At 39.0% G+C, this 19,245-nt stretch overlaps 1 protein-coding gene across 4 annotated transcripts in view; it reads left to right on the plus strand.

The window, feature by feature from the left end:
* Positions 1-17,439, plus strand: part of nrd1a (nardilysin a (N-arginine dibasic convertase)) — a 35,145-nt gene extending 17,706 nt beyond the window's left edge. For all 4 annotated transcript variants that reach the window (XM_044143272.1, XM_044143270.1, XM_044143271.1 and 1 more), the window contains exons 13-32: positions 401-521; positions 7,246-7,304; positions 7,600-7,654; positions 7,752-7,856; positions 8,882-9,005; positions 9,264-9,350; positions 10,802-10,921; positions 11,038-11,089; positions 11,365-11,515; positions 12,351-12,478; positions 12,655-12,817; positions 12,968-12,999; positions 13,168-13,306; positions 13,780-13,827; positions 13,896-13,948; positions 15,235-15,318; positions 15,537-15,627; positions 15,815-15,931; positions 16,749-16,838; positions 16,934-17,439. In XM_044143272.1, the coding sequence (XP_043999207.1) occupies positions 401-521; positions 7,246-7,304; positions 7,600-7,654; positions 7,752-7,856; positions 8,882-9,005; positions 9,264-9,350; positions 10,802-10,921; positions 11,038-11,089; positions 11,365-11,515; positions 12,351-12,478; positions 12,655-12,817; positions 12,968-12,999; positions 13,168-13,306; positions 13,780-13,827; positions 13,896-13,948; positions 15,235-15,318; positions 15,537-15,627; positions 15,815-15,931; positions 16,749-16,838; positions 16,934-17,149 (2,035 nt within the window). In that variant the 3' untranslated portion in view covers positions 17,150-17,439. The remainder of the gene's footprint in view (positions 1-400; positions 522-7,245; positions 7,305-7,599; positions 7,655-7,751; positions 7,857-8,881; positions 9,006-9,263; positions 9,351-10,801; positions 10,922-11,037; positions 11,090-11,364; positions 11,516-12,350; positions 12,479-12,654; positions 12,818-12,967; positions 13,000-13,167; positions 13,307-13,779; positions 13,828-13,895; positions 13,949-15,234; positions 15,319-15,536; positions 15,628-15,814; positions 15,932-16,748; positions 16,839-16,933) is intronic.
* The last annotated feature ends 1,806 nt before the right edge of the window (positions 17,440-19,245 follow it).

The following is a 19,245-nucleotide window of genomic DNA, read 5'->3' on the forward strand; positions in this document are numbered from 1 at the left end:
CATAATTTTTCCTTCCTTTGTACATTATTCTGTTTCCAGCTTCTTGAAATGTTGGGGTCATCGTCTCTTCGAGCTGCACTCGAACAATAACCGAGTTCTCTTTTGAAGTGCAGAAGTTGTTTTCCCCCATTTTTCACTGCTAATAAAACCCTTCCACATAGGAAGGACGAACACATAATAGGGTGACACATCAACCGCCTAAATTTTTAGATGTTTTTTTATTTTTTTCCCAAGTCTCCTCACCGCTCCTCCAGGAAGGCAGCCAGGAAATGCGAAGTGATATTTCTGTCACTTAACACCCCGCGCGCACATTTCAGCACTTAATTTGATTGCTGTCGGGTTTCTGTTTGCAGCCTGGCTGTGTGAGTGTGTGCCCTACATTGTGTGTGTCTCTCTGTAGGTGCTGGGCGCTGGCTTTGTACGGGGGAAACAGTGAAACCGGCTTTGACCAAAACACCACCTACTCCATCTTCTCAGTCTCCATCACCCTCACGGATGAAGGCTTCCAAAACTTCTATGAGGTAAAGAAAACTGCCCGTTGTCACACTTTTTATTAATAAGAATTATAAGGATATAAAACATTTTTCTTCAGTTATTTGCTTTTGTTGTCTGATCATCGGGTTTGTTTCTATGACACCCATATTTAGACGTTCATATTTAAACCAATGAGAGGCTGGAACATGGCCCTGCAGGCTTGTTTCGTCTTGTTTCCAAAGGTATTCTTGAGGAAGCTGTGTGCATTGTCAGTTGCTATGACAACTAACTTGTTAACCTCAGTCACAGTGGAGGATTGTTAAGTGAGATGGCTGTTTGCCTCCCTTTCCTACTTAATTGAAAAATGTATCAGGCTGCAAACTTGCAACAATAGCTGCTGCGGAAAAGATAAAATAACCTTGGAAACATTTACTTTGAATGAGTCGTGTTCTGGATTTTGTGCAAAAGAACTTGGTCTTGACGACTCCTGCAACCGATTCAGCCTCACTGAGTCTCTCTTCTTATTTACAGCTTCTAAACTTTTCAGATTTTGTATTGTTGCAATCACAAACTGCATGTATTTTATAGAAATTTTATGCGACAGACCCACAGAAAGTAGGAAACGGTGATCATATCATATTAGTGGGAGTATGCTCTGCATTTCTGGATTCAGAATGTGATTTTCTTCACATTCTAAATCCTGTGAATAAAATCCAGTTCAATCGGAGCACAAGCTCACCTAGAGACTTCATAGATTTGATAGAAAACAAAAGTAAACAAACAAATGGGTCAGACAGTTGCAGATGAGTTAAAAAAAAAAAAAAAAACAATACCACAAACTTTGGACATCTGACAGAGCTCTGTTTAGTGACTTGGAAGTTTACTTTCCAGCAGGACAACAACCCTAAACATGCAGTCAGAACTACAACGGGATAATTCCCAGAATGACCCAGTCAATGTTCATGTCTGTATAAAACTGAAAGTATTTGGTAAGACGTGAACATTTATGTTTGCAGATTCTCGCTAACCAAATCTGACTGAAATTGAATGTGTTTTAGAAAGAAGCAGGCAACAATTTTAGTCTGTAGATGTATAAAGCTTATTGAGACCTAATCCACAAGACTTGCAATTATAGCTAAAGAAGGATTTAAAAGACGTTGACTCAGGGGTGCTGAATTCGAATACATGACACCTTTCCACTTTTGGATTTGTAAAATAGAATGTACTTAAACACACACTACCTTATCGTAATATGTTGTATAAAACACTAAAAAATACATTGAAGTTGCTGTTGGTAAATGTAAAGCATAACAGAGTCTATACTTCATTATCTTGGTATTACTCTTTATAATATCTGGTCTTTTTTTTTTCTTTTTTTAAATGTGTCTTTTTGTTGTTGTGTAGAAAGACTCAAGGTGGATGCCAAAACAGCTTTCAGTCATTACATGAAAATGTCAGTGTGCTGCTGCAGTAATGCGCGCCTGACATGCAGTCTGCTTTGCTTTTCCTCTTGTACGTCATCCAGTATGTGAGCTCCAAATGAAACTGATGTTGGCAACAAAAGGGCTCAGTGCAGTTCAGGAAAGTGCCTCCAGCTGCAAGGCTGAATTGGTTTGATGGCTTCATTTTAGCAGTTTTACCTTATGGTTGAACTACAGGATTATATGACTTCATAGTTTGGTTAAAACACCATAAATTAGAAGTGTGAAAGCATCACTCAGAACACAAATAAGCACTTCTAGAAGAAGAAGAAGGAAAAAAAAAAATAATCTTTTTTTTTTTTTTTTTTTTTTGAAAGGTTGACAAAATTGCTCTCTTACTCCCCACCTAAACCCTTTATAATTTGTACAAAAACAGGATGTTCTGTTCCACACAATCTCTAAGGCTCTCCTCACATCAGGTTATGGTGGTCTGCAGGACCTCTGACCACTCATACCCTGCTGATCACAAAGGAAAACCCCCCAAAATAATTGAAATATGAAATCCTCAAGATCCTAATACCATCTTGCCCAAGCTGTCCTGCAGCTCGATGTTTTCTAAGCCTCTGCAGGAATTCATTGCTGTAGTTTTTCTAAGTCGCTGTGGTGCGTTTCTCAGAACAGAATTGAAATTTTCAAAACTAGTTCTTCAATCTTCAAATCATTGCCACTTGTGAGCATATAAAGGGACAGTTTCATGCCTTCCATGCCTTTTGAGCAGTTTGCAAATGCTTGTGTACATCAATTCAAGTGATTATCTACAATTCTCTGCTTTTCCTACGTTTTCAATTGCTTCTGTCATGTTGATCAAAATGTAGTATACGAGTCTCTGTTGAATAGTCGGAACCTGCACAACATAGAAGCATAATTTTATTGTATTAGTCTTAGTATTTCATATTTAAGCATAGACCTCTTTTTTTATTATTATTAATTTGTCCAGATAATTATGTGAAACATAACATCAACCAGTTTTCTCAAATGGCATCTCATAAACCATCAGCTGGCAGGTAAGTATAGTGGGAGAGAAACACCATGTTACATTTCTGACAACGGAAGGACAAAGGTTTGGACGAGGTCAACGGAGAGCACAAGAAGAGTGGGAGGATGAGGAGTTGGAAGGAAGAGGCTGAGGACATAATGCCTGTTTCCATCACTCAAACATCAATAGGGTATGGTTTGCAGCCCACAACAACATGCTGATGGAGTTCCTCTCATCCTGCTCCTCGTTCCTCAACCCCATGGAGGAGCTTTTTACAGCATAGAGATGGAAAGTATAGGAAGACTGCACTGCAATTCCTGCAGCGATGCTTGCATAGGAAGGAAATTGTTCTGTGTTCACATGTCAACTTTTTCTTCCTTCATGCTCTGCACTGCTGTTTTTCTTCATATCACAGTGTCATGGTCTTTCAGCAAAGTACAGGAAAAGCGTAGATGTCCAATCTCTTGCCATTGATTCCCCACTATTATAATTTACAATACTTATCAAAACTTTAACCATCGTTTACATCCCCCCAGAGTAGCACTGTTATATTGACAACATGACTAAGCAATTTGACTGTCCTATCCGAACACAATGAAACAAGGACTTGTCATTCTGAGACATTGGCATGTTCATTGAGGCAGATATTTACTTTTGAGATATTGTATAAGAAACTGGATTTTGCATGTAATCGGTGTTGTTTAGCTTTTTGCATGAATTGTTTTGAGAAATGCACCATAGTGACTGATTAAAAACTAGTATAAACTAATGTCTGCCATCATTAGTTTCAATGAGTTTACCTTGGATGCAGTGGGAGATAATTGGTATTTAATTGGAGCTGGTTAGCTGGTATCACACAGCCATGGATAGTTGTGGGACAGGATTACATTACTCTGCTCTGCAGATGAGAGAAAATATGAAGAAAACGGGTAACTCTTGCCCTCTTTGTCAGTTTATCAAAAGGCATTAAACTGTTCAAACAGAAAAATGCAATGGAGCAATTAAGCGGTTTTGAAATTGTTTCAAAATCTGAATCAAAAACAATCAGTGTAACAGTGAATCTTTGGGCAGGCAAAGGAGCCCTTCTTCTAATTGTGCAAAATGTAATGATGACCTCTGTCTGACGTTGTTAACAGTAACATATCGGAGAGAGAGGTTACTGTGAATACACACTTTACTATTCTGCAAACGCATCCTGTGGCAGATCGTCATGGCTACATTTTCTATTTTAAAATGTTTTTTCTTTTGCTCTGTTTCTAGACAACTCTTTATATAATACCTAAAACTGGCAGGTAAGTATATACCTGCCAGTATATACTGGCAGGTATATGCTTACCTATATACCTGCCAGTATATAGGTAAGCATATGCCAGTATATAGCAGTAATACTGCAAAAAGGTATTACCTACTTTTGTGCAGAGTGGTATAAGTCTGAAATGCAGATATTAATATAAATATTTTTAAGACATAAAAAGCGTACATGTTGAGTTAAATCTGATCAATGTAAGAGCTGCTGTGGTAATACTTGAATTTGAATTCTTCAGCTTTCTTAGAATGTGCTTTGTAAAAAATAAAATAAAAAAATGAATTTTTATGGTTTAGTCACTACTATTAAGCCATTTCACTGTAGATCTTTCTTGTCATTCACATTCTCCATCTTTGCAGCAAGGTCAATGCCAGTGACCTTTCTGTATTTCTCTGCTTGTTGCCTGGCAACTGGCGTTGGCCAAGAAAAAGCCTGGTACATAACCCCTGTGTAAACAAGACATAATGTGTTAATTAGAGAGACTGAAGGGTTCCCGGTCGTAAAGATGGTTCAGCCAATCAGCCGCTGGCAATCGCTGCATGCTTAGCAAACTGACAAATAAATGGTGTCCATCTCTGTTCGTAAGACACAAAGTCAGAGCAGTCCTACAAAATAAGTCAAATTAAGAAGACCTATAAATATTTTCCATTTTAGACGATCTTTTTTTTTTCCCTCTTGGGTATGAAACATCCCCGACTAAATCACCTTAATATCTCAGCGTATAAGTCATATTCCTTCTGTGATGTTTGTTGTCATAATGTTAGTCGATGAAAAGAAAAGCCGAGTTTTGATCACCTTTAAAAATTTCTGCTCCATTTAGGATCAATTTGTATGTTATGAACTTTATTTATGAACTATGTTTACTTGTTTGTTCAACAACTAAAACTACTGTGTGTGTGTGTGTGTGTGTGTGTGTGTTTTATGACAAAATTTAAGATTAAAAAACGGTCCACAAAGGTTTATTAAACAAGCAGCTTATAAAAATCTAAATAAATGTTGGGGAACAAAAAAAAAAAAACTTCAATGCTACACAAACCTATTAAATCAAAAAAACATTCACAACTTTCATCTACGTCACAATAAATAGTTGAAACCTTTTTAGCAGTAGAAAACAAAGAAAAAATATAAATTTCCCCCCCAAGTATTTACTCAAATTTGTCGTGATGGATCTGGTAGAATAACCACATCCCCAGAGTGAGCCTTTATGTTTGCAATAGAGAGATAGACTTGTTCCTATTTCATATCTTGTACACATTTGTTGACGTGAACAAAATGATTAAAATCAGTCTTGATGATGAGTAAAGTGAGTTTGCAGAAGTCCCTCTGGGTAACATTTATTTTCACATCAGTTTGGGGAAAGAATTAAATATGTTGGAGGGGAAATTAATACTTTTCTTAGACTGTTTTCATTTGTCAAAAAGCAGAGGTTTGGCTCACAAACCTTTTGATCAAAAGAGTTTAACATCTAAGGAACGACATAATGCCACCCCAATCTCGCACACTGCACCTGCCGCTTTTTTTATTTTTAGTGTTTCCTGCTGCTTCTTCCCTTTTATCTCCTTCTCCTGTCCCTCTGCATCCATCTCTTCATGATGGATCTGGTAGAATAACCACATCCCCAGAGTGAGCCTCCAACTTCTTCTCTTTTACAACTTGACGACCACAGCCGACGTCGTTATCGTCAACAACGATAACCGTTACAGCATCTTAGCAAAGAGTTCGTTGTTTCTCTTTCTCCTAGAATCTCTTCTTTAGCAATAAATAAGATATTTTTTACTACTACCTTATGAGTTTATCAATTTTGACGCTTCACATGGTACAACATGATCAAAACTGCACCTTCTGTTATTCAAAGATTGCAAGTATGACCTTAAGAAAATGATTCTGATTAGTTGAGCCAAAGCATTTATCAGCCTTGTCAACTCCACCGCTACAGAATACCATACAGAAATAAGATTTATTTTAGTGTTCATCTATCAGTTTGTATTCCCTTAGATCACTGAAAGAGTGCTGCTGGTGGATTTCAATATTTTTTAAATGGCAAGTTTTTTTGTTGTGGTTCAAGAATGCAGTAAGGAATGAACTAAGAGTTCAACAAGCCCGATACTTAATACAGATCCAAAGAGAACGTAACTATGCTGCTTCTTTTTTGCTAAAAGTTAAAATTGTACCTGATTTGTGGTGGTCTGTTGTTGACAAAGCACAAATAGCTTGAGGGATCTTCTCCTCCATTTGCTTTTAGGCTGCAAGTAAGAAGAGCAAACCCATGAATGTTTCAGGAGTATCTTAAAGTTTTGATTTTTCAGCCACATTCGCCTGGATTCTACATTTGCTCATTATTAGTGGAAAACAATTTATAAATAATCTTGTTTCACTTTGGGTGCATGTTACGAGCACCTGATTAAGTCACAGATTAAGCTTTGTCTGATTAAGTAAGTTGTCGATTATTGAAAAAAACAAAACGTATATTAGGCTAACCTGCAAACTAGCTGGTGCAAAATTAAACAAAGAGTTATAAAAATCTTTATTTTTTCTTTTTGTGCACAAGAAGAAATTTGGGTTAAGCACGTTCTCTCTTACACTGTGCTTGAAGTTTCCTTTGTTTTTAGTTTTCAAATTAGCAACCTCGCTTTCATCACAATGAGGTTAAGTGAGGTGAAATTATATCATTTTTACACAAAATGACTTACCAGTAATATTAGCAATCTGTAGTTCTACGTTTGCAATCATGTAGAAAATGTCAGTTTCTCTTTAAAAAGCAACTTTTAACATAACACTCTTTGAAACTTTTTTTTTATCACAAAGCAAATGATTACTGTCTTACTGTTTCTTATTTATCATACAACTAACATGCAATGTAAGCTGATTAATTTATTATTTCTGACCAAGAGGGTTGTCTGTTGCTAATAGGATATAAATATATTCTTTTGACACCTTTGCAGAGCCTCTCTTTAAAAAGCCTGAACCTTTCATTTAATCTCTGATATCCTTGTCTGTGTTTTTCACAGGTCACTGATCTGGTGTTCCAGTATCTGAAGATGCTGCAGAAACTCGGACCACAGCAAAGGTACCATAACACTCAGATTCACATACTGACACAAAGTAGATTTAGCAACGAAAATTTTCTCTTTTTATGCAAAACAAATTAAAAAACTTTTTTTTTTTTTTTTGTGCATCTAAAAATATATTTTCTCCATTTTACGACTTGGCAACAGTATTTAATGTGCTTGCTGTGCTGAGTGCTCGTGTGTGTTTGTTGCTTTTTGTTTTAACCTGCTTGCATGAGGCTCATGTTGTGACATCTGAGGTTTTCTTTCCTGCGAATAAAAGTTAGAAACGTGATTATTTCTTGATGCCTTCAGAATATACGAGGAGATCCAGAGGATAGAAGCAAATGAGTTTCACTACCAGGAACAGGTCAGGATATTAACACAAATAGCTGAGCCTAGAAATATTGTGTTGTGTGAGGGGAGAAAAAAAAACAAAACACCCTGTTTGCTTTCCTTCTTGTCAGATTGACCCCATAGAGAACGTAGAGGACATTTGTGAATGCATGCAGTTGTTCCCTAAGGAGGACTTCCTGACAGGAGATCATCTGATGTTTGAGTACAACCCTGAAGTAAGTAGCTCAGTCGTTCTGGGATTTATATTCTGAAAGGCAGCATTTCTCTTTTTAGACAAAGGTGTTAATGAAACAGGTCACACAGATGGAAAAATGTCTGGGTTTTGTACAATAATGAATTTGCGACTTACATCTTTCTGTATCAGAAACAAGCTGTTGGCGTTGTGCACCTGTCTTCTGTTATGGATGGGATCTACGATCTAATTCTGGCTCTTCATTTTGTCTGCAGCCTCAGTCACTGTGATATGCAGAATACTTCTCACTGTCGCTGCCTTGTAGAAAGAATTCTTTCTCCTTCAGCTTTTTTTTTTTTTGACGTTTTGTCAAATTACAGAACCAAACTTCAAAGCGTTTCACTCTTATTGTGCAAATAAATCTGAAAAGTGTGACATACATTTGCATGTAGCTCCACCTCGAGTCGGTACTTTATAGAACCACCTCCCGATGCCGTCTCTCTTTTTTTTTTTTTCAATTAAACAATTAATAACTGGACAGCAAATAGTGCTTAATAGAATTTTTTTTCTTTTTTTGTTTTTTACAGAATTTGAACCACATGAAGCCAAAGCTGTGTCATTTACAGATTTACAAGTTGTTTTTTTTTATCTTAATTGCAAATTGTATATATCTTTCATACAGTTTTAGCTTAATTACTTCCCTGAGAGTTCTCTCTCTGCAAGTAGCCTGTGTTTGAGTCTTTATGCTCCCATTAACAATTAATCGATTACTGAATTAGTTGATGTTTATTTCAATTATCACTCTATCATGATTAATCCAATAGATCCTCTCAACATCCAGAGTTACAATAGACTTCTTGGTTGTTGCTTTCCTCCTTTTCTCTAATAAACGTTCATTCCTGACCCGTCAGTGTAGATAGATGTTACCTGACAGTGTTTCAAAGTTCAAGAGGGTATGTAGTACTTTTTTTTATTTTTATGTTTTTTTGCGCAACACAGAAAATAAATAGTTTAGGGAACTGCTGTGACATGTGCTACAAACTGAGCTTGTTTTCTTTGTGTGTTCAGGTGATCGGTGCAGCTCTGTCTCTGCTAACCCCAGAGAAGGCTAACCTGATGCTGCTGTCACCAGAACACGAAGGCCAGTGTCCCCTCCGGGAGAAGTGGTTTGGCACACAGTACAGCGTGGAGGGTATGTGTGTGTGTGTGTGTGTCTTTGTGTTGTTTGTTACATTTGTTACAAGCTGTGATGCTACTCAGTGTGACCTGTAGCCCATATAGAGGTGGGAAAAAGCCAGCCCAACGAAGTCAGAACATTTTTAATTAAAAAGTGTACAGAAGTAGGCGTTAACGCCTCAGGTTTGCTACTATGAAGCGATTAAATAGATTAGTTTTATGCATTTACGGCAAAGTTTTCTTGCTGGCTGATGAGTGTGTGAACTCTATGCAGACATTGAGAAGAAGTGGATGGAGCGATGGAGTGGAAACATGGAGCCAAACAGTGACCTCCACCTTCCTGCAGAGAACGAGTTCATTGGTGGGTAAATAAGCGCCTCTAAACCCAACAGAGTGAGAAAGTGCCCGGTTGCGTACTACATAGCAAAGGGTCAGGAGTAAACAAGATTGTGCTTTTGCTCCTTATTCACCCATCCAGTAAATACAGTCATTACTGCAGTTTGTCAGGAGGCTTTTTCATGTGTGACTCGATTGTTAGAAGAGTTGGAATTCAGGCTAAAAGTCGTGAGCTCCCAAAGCAGAACAATTGATCTTTATAGCTATTCGGTGGGCGCAGTGAGTTTAATTTGTTGGTTTTTTTAGCTCTTTGCTGTGAAGTTGTTTGATTGTTCTGTATTTGGATGGTGGATTGATGTGAGTTTCGGCTGTCCTTTGTTAAAGACAGAGGAAGGTAAAAATTTGCTCTGCTGTTAGATGTGATTGGACTCATCACCCTGAGCGTCTGAATGATTTCTAGGTCCAGACCCCTGTAGAGGAGGAGAAACTTTCAAGGACCCAAACTTAACAAATTCTGGGAAAAATGGGGTGGAGAAATCAAAATTTCTATTATTTCATTTTATTTTTTTATTTTTTTTACATTTTCTTAACTTGGTTTTGTTTTCTTTTTATTCAGGTGTTTCATACCTGTAAAAATCATTCTCCCTAAACAACCTGGATCTCAGGAAACGTTTCCCAAATTAACTTTACAGAGTTGTTTAATTCAGTAATTTCTCTGATTTGGAAAAGATGTTTTCCCTTTTATCTTCTATGATAGAATTAGCATGAAATAAAAATTTTTTATTGGGACTTCCAATGGGTGAAATTGTGGCAAAAACTCTTTCTCTGCACAGTACATCACATTTTCTTAACTCTGACAGACTGAATGCATAACCACGCTAAGGATCTCATACAGACACAGCCCCATTGAGAGCTACTTTCAACAAAAGTTTCTATCTTGAGACTCAGGCGGTGCTAGTTTACGCTGCGTTAGTCGAAGACTTCCAGCAGCTCCCTTTGGGGCCAGGGGGACTTTATTATATTTGAAAATTTGCACCGCATGCTGTCACCACCCTTTGACAGGTAAGAGTGGTACTTTACCTCCTTAGACTCGACATGAAAGCTGCTGGTGGTGAAGCTCACCTGATTTTTACCCTCGGTGTGTGATAATAAAAGCAGCTCAGGTGCTACGCAAGCCTAAAAGGAGACACACACACACACACACACACAAAGGTTTTTCACACATTCGCTTAATTTGAGAGACTGCACTGACCGAGCAGAGGACGAGATGTCAACACGATTTGTTTTATTTGCCAAAACATGAAGATCTCTCAGTCGCCTGCTTCTAACACTGGGTCAAAATTTCAGTCACTGGAGGGAAACTTGTTTTTCCTCATTTTGCTCAACTCATGAACTGACTTGTTTCACCTTACTCATGATTAGAGTCGGTTCTGAGGGGGAAGGTGGATGAACTTTCTGTTGTGTGCCTTTATCTAGCCACCGATTTCAACTTGAAGCCCTCCGACTACCCGGACACAGACTTCCCCGTCCGGATAGCCTCCAGCAATGAGGGCTGCCTCTGGTACAAGAAGGACAACAAATTCAAAATCCCCAAAGGTGTGTGTGCAAACCTGCACTGTTTCTTGTTGTGGCATCACGCGAGATGTTTCCACAGATACATTTAATATCGGCAGAGGCGTGTTGAGACTTGTTTACCCTCTCTCCTCCTGCAGCCTACATCAGATTCCACCTAATCTCTCCCATAATCCAACAGTCCGCAAAGAAGTAAGTTCAGGCTCAGATATGAGTTTGGAACAGTAACGTATGAATCCTACTTTATCACCTGTCAGCCTCTAGTTACTCTTAATATGTACTTTAACCCCTCCACGGATTCAGTTTTGTTTATCCTCCTGGCCTTTTCCTTGCTAAAGCTTTGTTCTTACCCTTGCTTTATACTTATCTTCTTTTTTTTTTTTTCTTTCTTTCTTTCTTGTTCAGATTTTTTTTCACCTTTTGATATATGTAAATTTTCTCCCTTTCTTCATCTTGTCGACCTCCAGCATAGTCCTGTTTGATCTGATGGTCAACATCCTGGGCCACAACTTGGCCGAGCCGGCCTACGAGGCTGAAGTGGCGCAGCTGGATCACAAGCTGGTGGCGGGCGAGCACGGCCTGATCATCAAAGTTAAGGGATTCAACCACAAGCTGCCTGTGAGTGAACTCATCCATCAGTAGGCGGCACAAACTTCAATGTGCTTTTAAGATGAAAGTTAAAAAAAAAAAAAGGAGAGAAAGAAATATGATAAGTGCGGTGTGCCTTTTTATTCAGCTCCCCTGAGGCGGCGCAGAAACATTTTTAACTCTGTTGGAGCATAACTACCAGCTTTGCACATTTACAGCCTGAAATGGCTTTTGATAAAGCACTAATATTCACTAATTGGTCAAAAGGTATAAATAAACAGCAGTTTTTAAGTTTAGCTACATATTTCCAATTTCACTCAATTTTTGACTTTGACTAGGCCTTTCTAAAACCAGAACTTGCCTTCTGTTAAGTCTTTTTTTTTTTTGCTTCCTCCAGGCTCTGTCCTTCTTCCCAAAAGTTCCCATCAACTCCCCTGTCCCTGCTGAAGAATAACATCCACTCAGCATCATGCTGCCACCACCAAAAAGTTTAATTTTCTTTAGGACACTTTGCTCTCAATGAAAAAGTTCTTTAGGACACCAGTCACACAAAAAAGTGTGATTTGTATCAATAATGTATTGGTATTTATTGATCCTCTTATTGAACAAATAGTGAAAAACATGGTGATCCCGACAATGTAGACATTTTTCTAAAACGTTAATCAGAATTTATCACAACAACAATAAAGAAACCCTTATTATGATAAGAAATGTATCACGATAAATGCTCACCCCTACTTAATTTCACTTACAAACCCAGTAAATACATTCCAGTTTGTACAGTGTGCATCCCTGAGAACCCAGATGGATTGTGGGAGAATCTCTCAGCCTCTCTCTCTCTCTCTGACCACGTGTCTCTCTGCAGTTGCTTTTTCACCTGATTGTCGACCACTTGGCTGATTTTTCTGCCTCCGATGATGTCTTCAGCATGTTCGCCGAGCAGCTGAAAAAAACCTACTTCAACATCCTCATTAAACCCGAGAAACTCGGCAAGTACGTTATCTACCCTCAGTTCCCCCTGCTGTGCCCCCCATATGAATCATTGCAAAGTCTGTGTTGCCTTCTAGTGGTGAAGCGTGTGACAGCCCTGAATAGGAAAGCCCCCCCCACATCTGTCACACCCTTTTAAATTCTCTGACTCGCCAGTGCTTCCTCTCTGCTCCGCCCAGGGATGTGCGTTTGCTGATCTTGGAGCACTCTCGCTGGTCCATGGTGGAGAAGTACCAGGCTCTGTCAGCCGGTCTGACCTGCGAAGAGCTGCTGGAGTTCAGCCGGAGCTTCAAGGCCGAGCTGTTTGCCGAGGGGCTGGTGCAGGGGAACGTCAGTAGTACTGTGAGTCCACAGAGAAAGCGCCTGACACTGCTATTGACTGACTTAAAGGAATCTGCTGATGTTCTCTTTAGTTGAATTTAAATTGTATTGGACGTCTCCGTCTTTGTTTTGCTGATCTTATCATTACTCCTTATTGCGTTTCCGCCGCAGGAATCGGTGCAGTTCCTGAACTACGTCACTGAGTAAGTTCAGCTTCTGCTCTTCTTAATTGGCCTCCTAAGCAAAACTTCAATAGCGTGAAATCAGATAGATTTGATTGCAGCCTCTCTGGGCCTCACCTCTTTATATATTTCACTTGCTCTGCATTTTCCTGGCTGATCGCCTTTTACCGGTTGTTTTTCTCCTGGCAGTAAGCTGCAGTTCTCCAAGCTGCCAGCAGAGGTGCCAGTGATGTTCAGAGTGGTGGAGCTTCCTCAAAAGCATCACATCTGCAAAGTCAAGTCCTTAAACAAAGGGGACGCCAACTCCGAGGTCACCGTTTACTACCAGGTAAAGTCACAGAGTAAAAATTCTTAAATTCATACAGTTAAAATGTCTTGAATGAATTTTAAAAAATTGCCTTAAATACAGTGTAGGTTTTTCTAATGGGACTTTTGTATCAAGAAAAAGTTTGAGTTGTGTGTAGACATCATCACTCGCTGCACTCTGTGTTTCAAGACGGTTAAGGTTGACAGTGACAAGCAGCTAATACTTGCTATTTAGCTAGCGATTTTGCATCTATCATCCAAAAAAGGCAAAGAAGCTTTCCAACAAAAAGTCCACAGAAGATTGAGTCCCTCCCTGGAAAAAAATGCCCTTCTTCCGTACACTTTTGTCATGATATACGTCTTAAACTTTATTCATAGTGGGCTTAAAAGGTCCTAAATTTGAGTTGGTGAAACCTCCAGAGAATTTCTGTAAAACATCCAACATTTGTTCCTTTTTTTTGCATTCATTATCTTTTTATTGCACTTTTCTTCCAGTCCGGGCCCAAGGCTTTAAGGGAGCACACTCTGATGGAGCTGCTGGTGGTACGTGTTTAGTCTCATCAGCCGTGGCGCTCGCCCCCTCTGGTGCTGACTGAGTTATTGTTTTTCAGATGCACATGGAGGAGCCCTGTTTTGATTTCCTCAGGACTAAAGAGACTCTGGGGTGAGTTTCAGCTGCAGCCTAAAAACACTTGCGTGATTTGCAGCCGATCTGGTCAGAAGAGCACCTTCAATTGCGATTTGCTGTTTTCCTTTCTGTCCAGTAATATTGTATTATATATTATACTATATGGAAAAAACAAAAAGTACAATAACCCTTCAAATAAGTTGCAACTGATTGTTTTGTTCATCTATAAGAAGATATGATTTGTTCATCATAAGATGTGATCTTTGAACTTCATATCTGCATCTCCTAACATGTAGCTCCATCCACTTTTACTGAGCAGTCCAAAGGTTATAGGAGTATAATATTAATATATTTTATTCGCATGTTTGTTCACACAAACAAGGAGTTGGACTTGGTTCCACTTTGCTCTCAATGAAGCCATGTTAAGTATAGATATTTAATAAGGGAAATAAGTTTTTGGAAAAGTGTATATATTGTGCTTTTATTCAGTTGCTGAATTTATACAAAAGAAGAAGAAAATGGTTCAATTAGGGCAAATTTGCATGGTATTGATTTACTACCCAGTCAAAGTCGAGTCCATCCTTGTTTCTTGTTGCACCTTTTTACTACACAATTTTTCCTTCCACTGAACTTTCCATCCAATAAACTCTGTGAGCAACCTATTATTATTATTATTATTATTATTATTATTATTATTATTATTATTATTATGTTTAACTTTACTCATTTGTGACTTTGACATCTTGTTGCTGCTGGACATCTGTCAAGTCGGCGTTTTTTCAAATGGCTATATGTGGGGAAAAAATCTAATGCAAAATGGTAAAGAATTAGACTTTGAGGTTTCATTATGTTTAGGTCATAATCATCAAAGTTTCCTGAAATGAAATTAAAAATATATGTGTGTGATGAAAAGGTTTCATAAACGAGTCTCACTTTTTTTTTTTTTTGTAATTTTTATTCAGTTGCTGAATTTAATAATCTTTTCAAGGATATCCTTCTTTATTGGGATGAACCTTTACATAAAGTTCTGGCTTTTTGTGAAGAAATGAAGTCTGGCTTTTGGGAGCCGTTAAGGAACCAGCAAATCTGTCTGCATCTGCACATCCCATTTCTTTGTGTTTTCCTCTTGGATACAGAAGAAGCCAATAATGTCTTTATACCTGTGCTAAGTGCTGCTGAATGATGTTTTTCATAAATTTAAAGACTTTTCATGCCTGGATTTGTGCGAGGCTTTGAAGCAATCGAATTTCGCTCTTCCCCCGCCCCCCAAACCGTTTCTCTCCCCAAATCCAACCCGCTGTCTTTTGTTTCTCCCTCTGCAGTTACCATGTCTCCCCTACCTGCAGAAACACCTCTGGTGTTCTGGGTTTCTCTATCACCGTGGAAACACAGGCGACTAAATTCAAGTGAGTCCGCAGCACAATTTTTACCCTTTAAAGATCCGATCTATCTTAACCACTTTCCCCCGGATCCGAGATATGATATATCTGACTGTTCACCCATTCCCCAGCTACAATTTATCTGCGTGGCTCTGGAAATGGAGGGAGTGGAGCTGATAAATGACTAACGGGATCAAATTCAACCCACAGCCTCTAATATCTCCCCGCTCTCATCTCTCCCCCAGCTCCGAGTTGGTGGAGTTAAAGATTGAGGAGTTCTTGGCTTCGTACGGGAAGGAGCTCGGTGATTTGACTGAGGAGGCCTTCAGCACCCAGGTCTGTGTGTGTGTGTGTGTGTGTGTGTGTTTTTGGAGCTCCTGCTGCTCATAAAGAAGCTACAGGAAGTTAAAAGTTACCGAAAGTTTGTCTGGAGTAACTTTTGCGGCACGGCGGCTGCGCGTCTTATTCATCTAGAGGTAATATGTTTGCGGGAACCAGCGTGCGGTGTGTGTTCTCCGTGCAGGTGACCGCTTTAATGCAGCTGAAAGACTGTGAGGACACACACCTCGGGGAGGAGGTGAACAGGAACTGGCAAGAGGTGTTGACGCAGCAGTATGTGTTTGACCGGCTCAACAAGGAGGTGAGGAAGAAGCTAATCCTTTAATTTCGTCTGTTATTTTCTCTGAGCTCTTCATCTGCTCTGTCATCTACAATTATCGTGTCTGTTGATAAAATCTCTCCAGTCTGCACCCACCGATTCTGATCCGTTCAGGATTTCTGAATCTTTGGTGCCACCTAGTGAACCAGCTCCCATTTCTTCCTGTTCTTAGGCAGGTTGTTGTTATTAAGTTCACATCAACACTCTTTGTGCGCCGTTTCCGAGCCATGACAAGACTTGTAGCGTCCTTATTCTGGTTTTAGCAAGGAATCGTCCTTTCTACTGTCATTTAACGTGATTTTCTCTTGAAAATTGAAAAATAATAATAAAAAAAAGATTTACATATGCTTTGCAAAAAAAAAGTATTGCACATTTTGTTATTTTGCTTTTTCAGTGTTAAATGTTTGGATTATATTTTATACAATAACACAAGGTGGTGCTGAACTCTGAAATTAAAGGATTTTTTTTTTCTTTTTTATGAAAAATATTGCATGCATTCAGCCTCGTTTACTCTGATACCCCTAAATAAAATCCAGCTCAACCAAACGCCTATTGTAGTCTTCCTCTGTGGGCGTGTGTGTTTGTGTGTTTGTGTGTATATCCTGTAGTGAAAGTTGTGGAGAAGTTTAAAGCGTCTGCTAAAACTGTAATTTGACCAAAACATGGCTGTCCACCTAAACTAAGGGTATGAATACATTAGGAAGACGCTGTATGTCTGTAATTCGCATATTAAAGACCCATAGGATTTGGTTTGGGATTAAATGTAACCCGTTGAGAGTAACTTCTTGACTTTTCTCAGATCGCTGCTCTGAAGCAGATGAGCAGAGACGAGCTCCTCTCCTGGTTCCAAAAACATCGGGACGAAACCAGCCGCAAACTCAGCGTGCACGTAAGCAACGTCGTCACGTCCGGCTTCGACGCCGAGGCGAGACATTTTCACTGCGCCGCTCACACGTCTGCACCGCTTCTTTCTTCTTTGTCAAGGTGGTGGGATTCGGTGCTGAGGAGAACGACGGGGACGGTGAGGGAAAGGCAGAAGCAGATAAAGAGGAGGAAGCGAGTGAGTCTGCGTACGGTGAGGTGTCAAAGCTCACCTTGCTGCCCGCCTCCTCGAAGATAGAGGGCGCCATCGCCATAATGGACATACCAGATTTTATCAAAGGCCTGCCGCTCTTCCCTTACCACAAGATCCTCGAATGAACGTGAGCTGAAGCTGAGAGACAGACGGCTGAGCTCCGCCTCTCGCTGAGCCGCGGTCAGGGACTCTGTCCTGTTAGAGACGCAGCCGCTAAACGTCAACATCAGCTGCTCTCGAGTTCTGGACGTTGCAGGTTTTAAATACACTGTGTTCATAAGAAAGAAGACTGGGAGTGATGGCTGGGCTTTCTTTTAACTGATTGTTTTGCATGCTGACATAGCAGAATGGAGAAAGAGAAAAAAAAAAAAAGCGATGCCTGGAAAAAAATGAATTAAATCCTTTTCAGCTTCTGTTTTCCTCTCAGGTTCTCAGTTTAATGTATCTTTTAATGTAAAAACTGCTCAACGGTTTAGTACCTTAAAATGTAGATGTTTTAATTTGAGGAGCCGTGTCCTGTCATGATCTGTTATTGTCATAATGGAGGAAAGAAAAAAAAGAATGAATAATTGAAGGAATGCCAATATTTAAAGTAAATTGATAAAACAATTCTGCTAAAACTGGAAGAATCTTGAGATTTTGAGAGGTAAAAGAACATTAACATTTATTTTAAATGATAAACATGCCACGTGAAAGATGTGACAAAATTATCAATGAATAATAATACAAAATTAATGAACGGCTCAAGAAGTTTTATCTCTTATGTTAAAAACTGAACAGAGTCTTAAAAACTTGTTCCTGATATGAACACTTTTAAAACAGCTCAACACTTTAGAAAGAATCAGAAGACAAATGTTGACAATTTTCAACAAAACAAAATAAGAATATAACATTTGAAGAATCCAAATGTTTTAATATATTATATATTTACTTACCCGAAATATTGCACCAATTCACCACATCTGTCAGAAAATCTGGTACAATGTTTCTCCAAATATATTGAACGAAACCTAGTCCAAATTAAATTCAGTTCATTCCAGTATAATACAATGTTAACAAACTCTGATCTGATTACATACAGTCCAGTTAAATGAGCATTATCACACAAAACCAGACGTTCTTAGAATGACCTAGTCAAAGTCACAAGTCTTAAAAATTGAACATGAAAAGGAAAAGCCGTGAAGACATTTATTGCTGTTGTTATTAATTTAACATTGAAAATTCCTCCAAATTAGCAGCAACATTTTCTTATCAGCACATTTTTTCTCGCGTACCCTTGAAGTGACCTTTAGCTTCTCTAATGTGTGGTTAAGACGTGTCACTCGGATTCATTCAGTCGTTTATGCTCAAATTCAGAAGTTAGGGGTAAAGAAAAAAAGTCTGATTTTTGAAGAACCAGGAAAACAATATTAAATTAAGCTCAGAGCCTAACGTCTTAATTAAGAGGGAATTTGCAGGGTTTTTGTTAATGTCCCTTAATCTTAATAGACCGGAGGAATTTTTTTTTTCCAAGAAAATTGAAGGCATAAAAGAGGATTTGCTGAGCTGGCAGAAAATGACTTTCACAGAATGGAGGAAAAGCCTACTAATGAGCTTAAACTAGACGTGATCTATGCCAAAACTGGGGTGCTGTTACCACCAACTGTGCAAGGTGGCCAATCTTAAGCTTCTGTGCCAAGCTTTTTTATTTATTTATTTGTTTTTATTTATATATATATAAATATATATTCCAACACTGGAAAAAGATAGTGGCACTTTGCTCTACAGGATGTAATTAAAATCTGATCAAGAGCCCAGCAGAGCGTGTTAACACAACTGACTAATGTGCCCACAGGAAAGTCTCCCCTGGTAATAACGATGCAAAATAGGCCGAAAATAAAAGGTGCTGGAAAAACGCAGCCAGATGTACCTGTGGGATTGACGCCGCGGCTCTTCTTCCCACTGACTCGGTGTGGAAATCGTTTGACGGGTTCTGGGCATATGCTTGCAACATGCTGTACAGCAAAGCCCCAATGAGCTTTCTTGCTGATGACAAACAGATCTAATTAGCTCTCAGCTTATTGTGATCTGAGCTGCGCCTCCCTGATGGATCGGCCACAGTCATATCCTCTGGAGACTACAGGATATTAAGCATGGGTTACTTGTCCTACATTACACCGCGTAGACCTGAGATACTGCAAATTATGAAACGGCAGCTTTTTCAGCTCAACGACAGCAGCTC

Source organism: Gambusia affinis, linkage group LG16 (genome assembly GCF_019740435.1).
Source record: "Gambusia affinis linkage group LG16, SWU_Gaff_1.0, whole genome shotgun sequence".
In the NCBI taxonomy this organism is placed as follows: Eukaryota; Metazoa; Chordata; class Actinopteri; order Cyprinodontiformes; family Poeciliidae; genus Gambusia; species Gambusia affinis.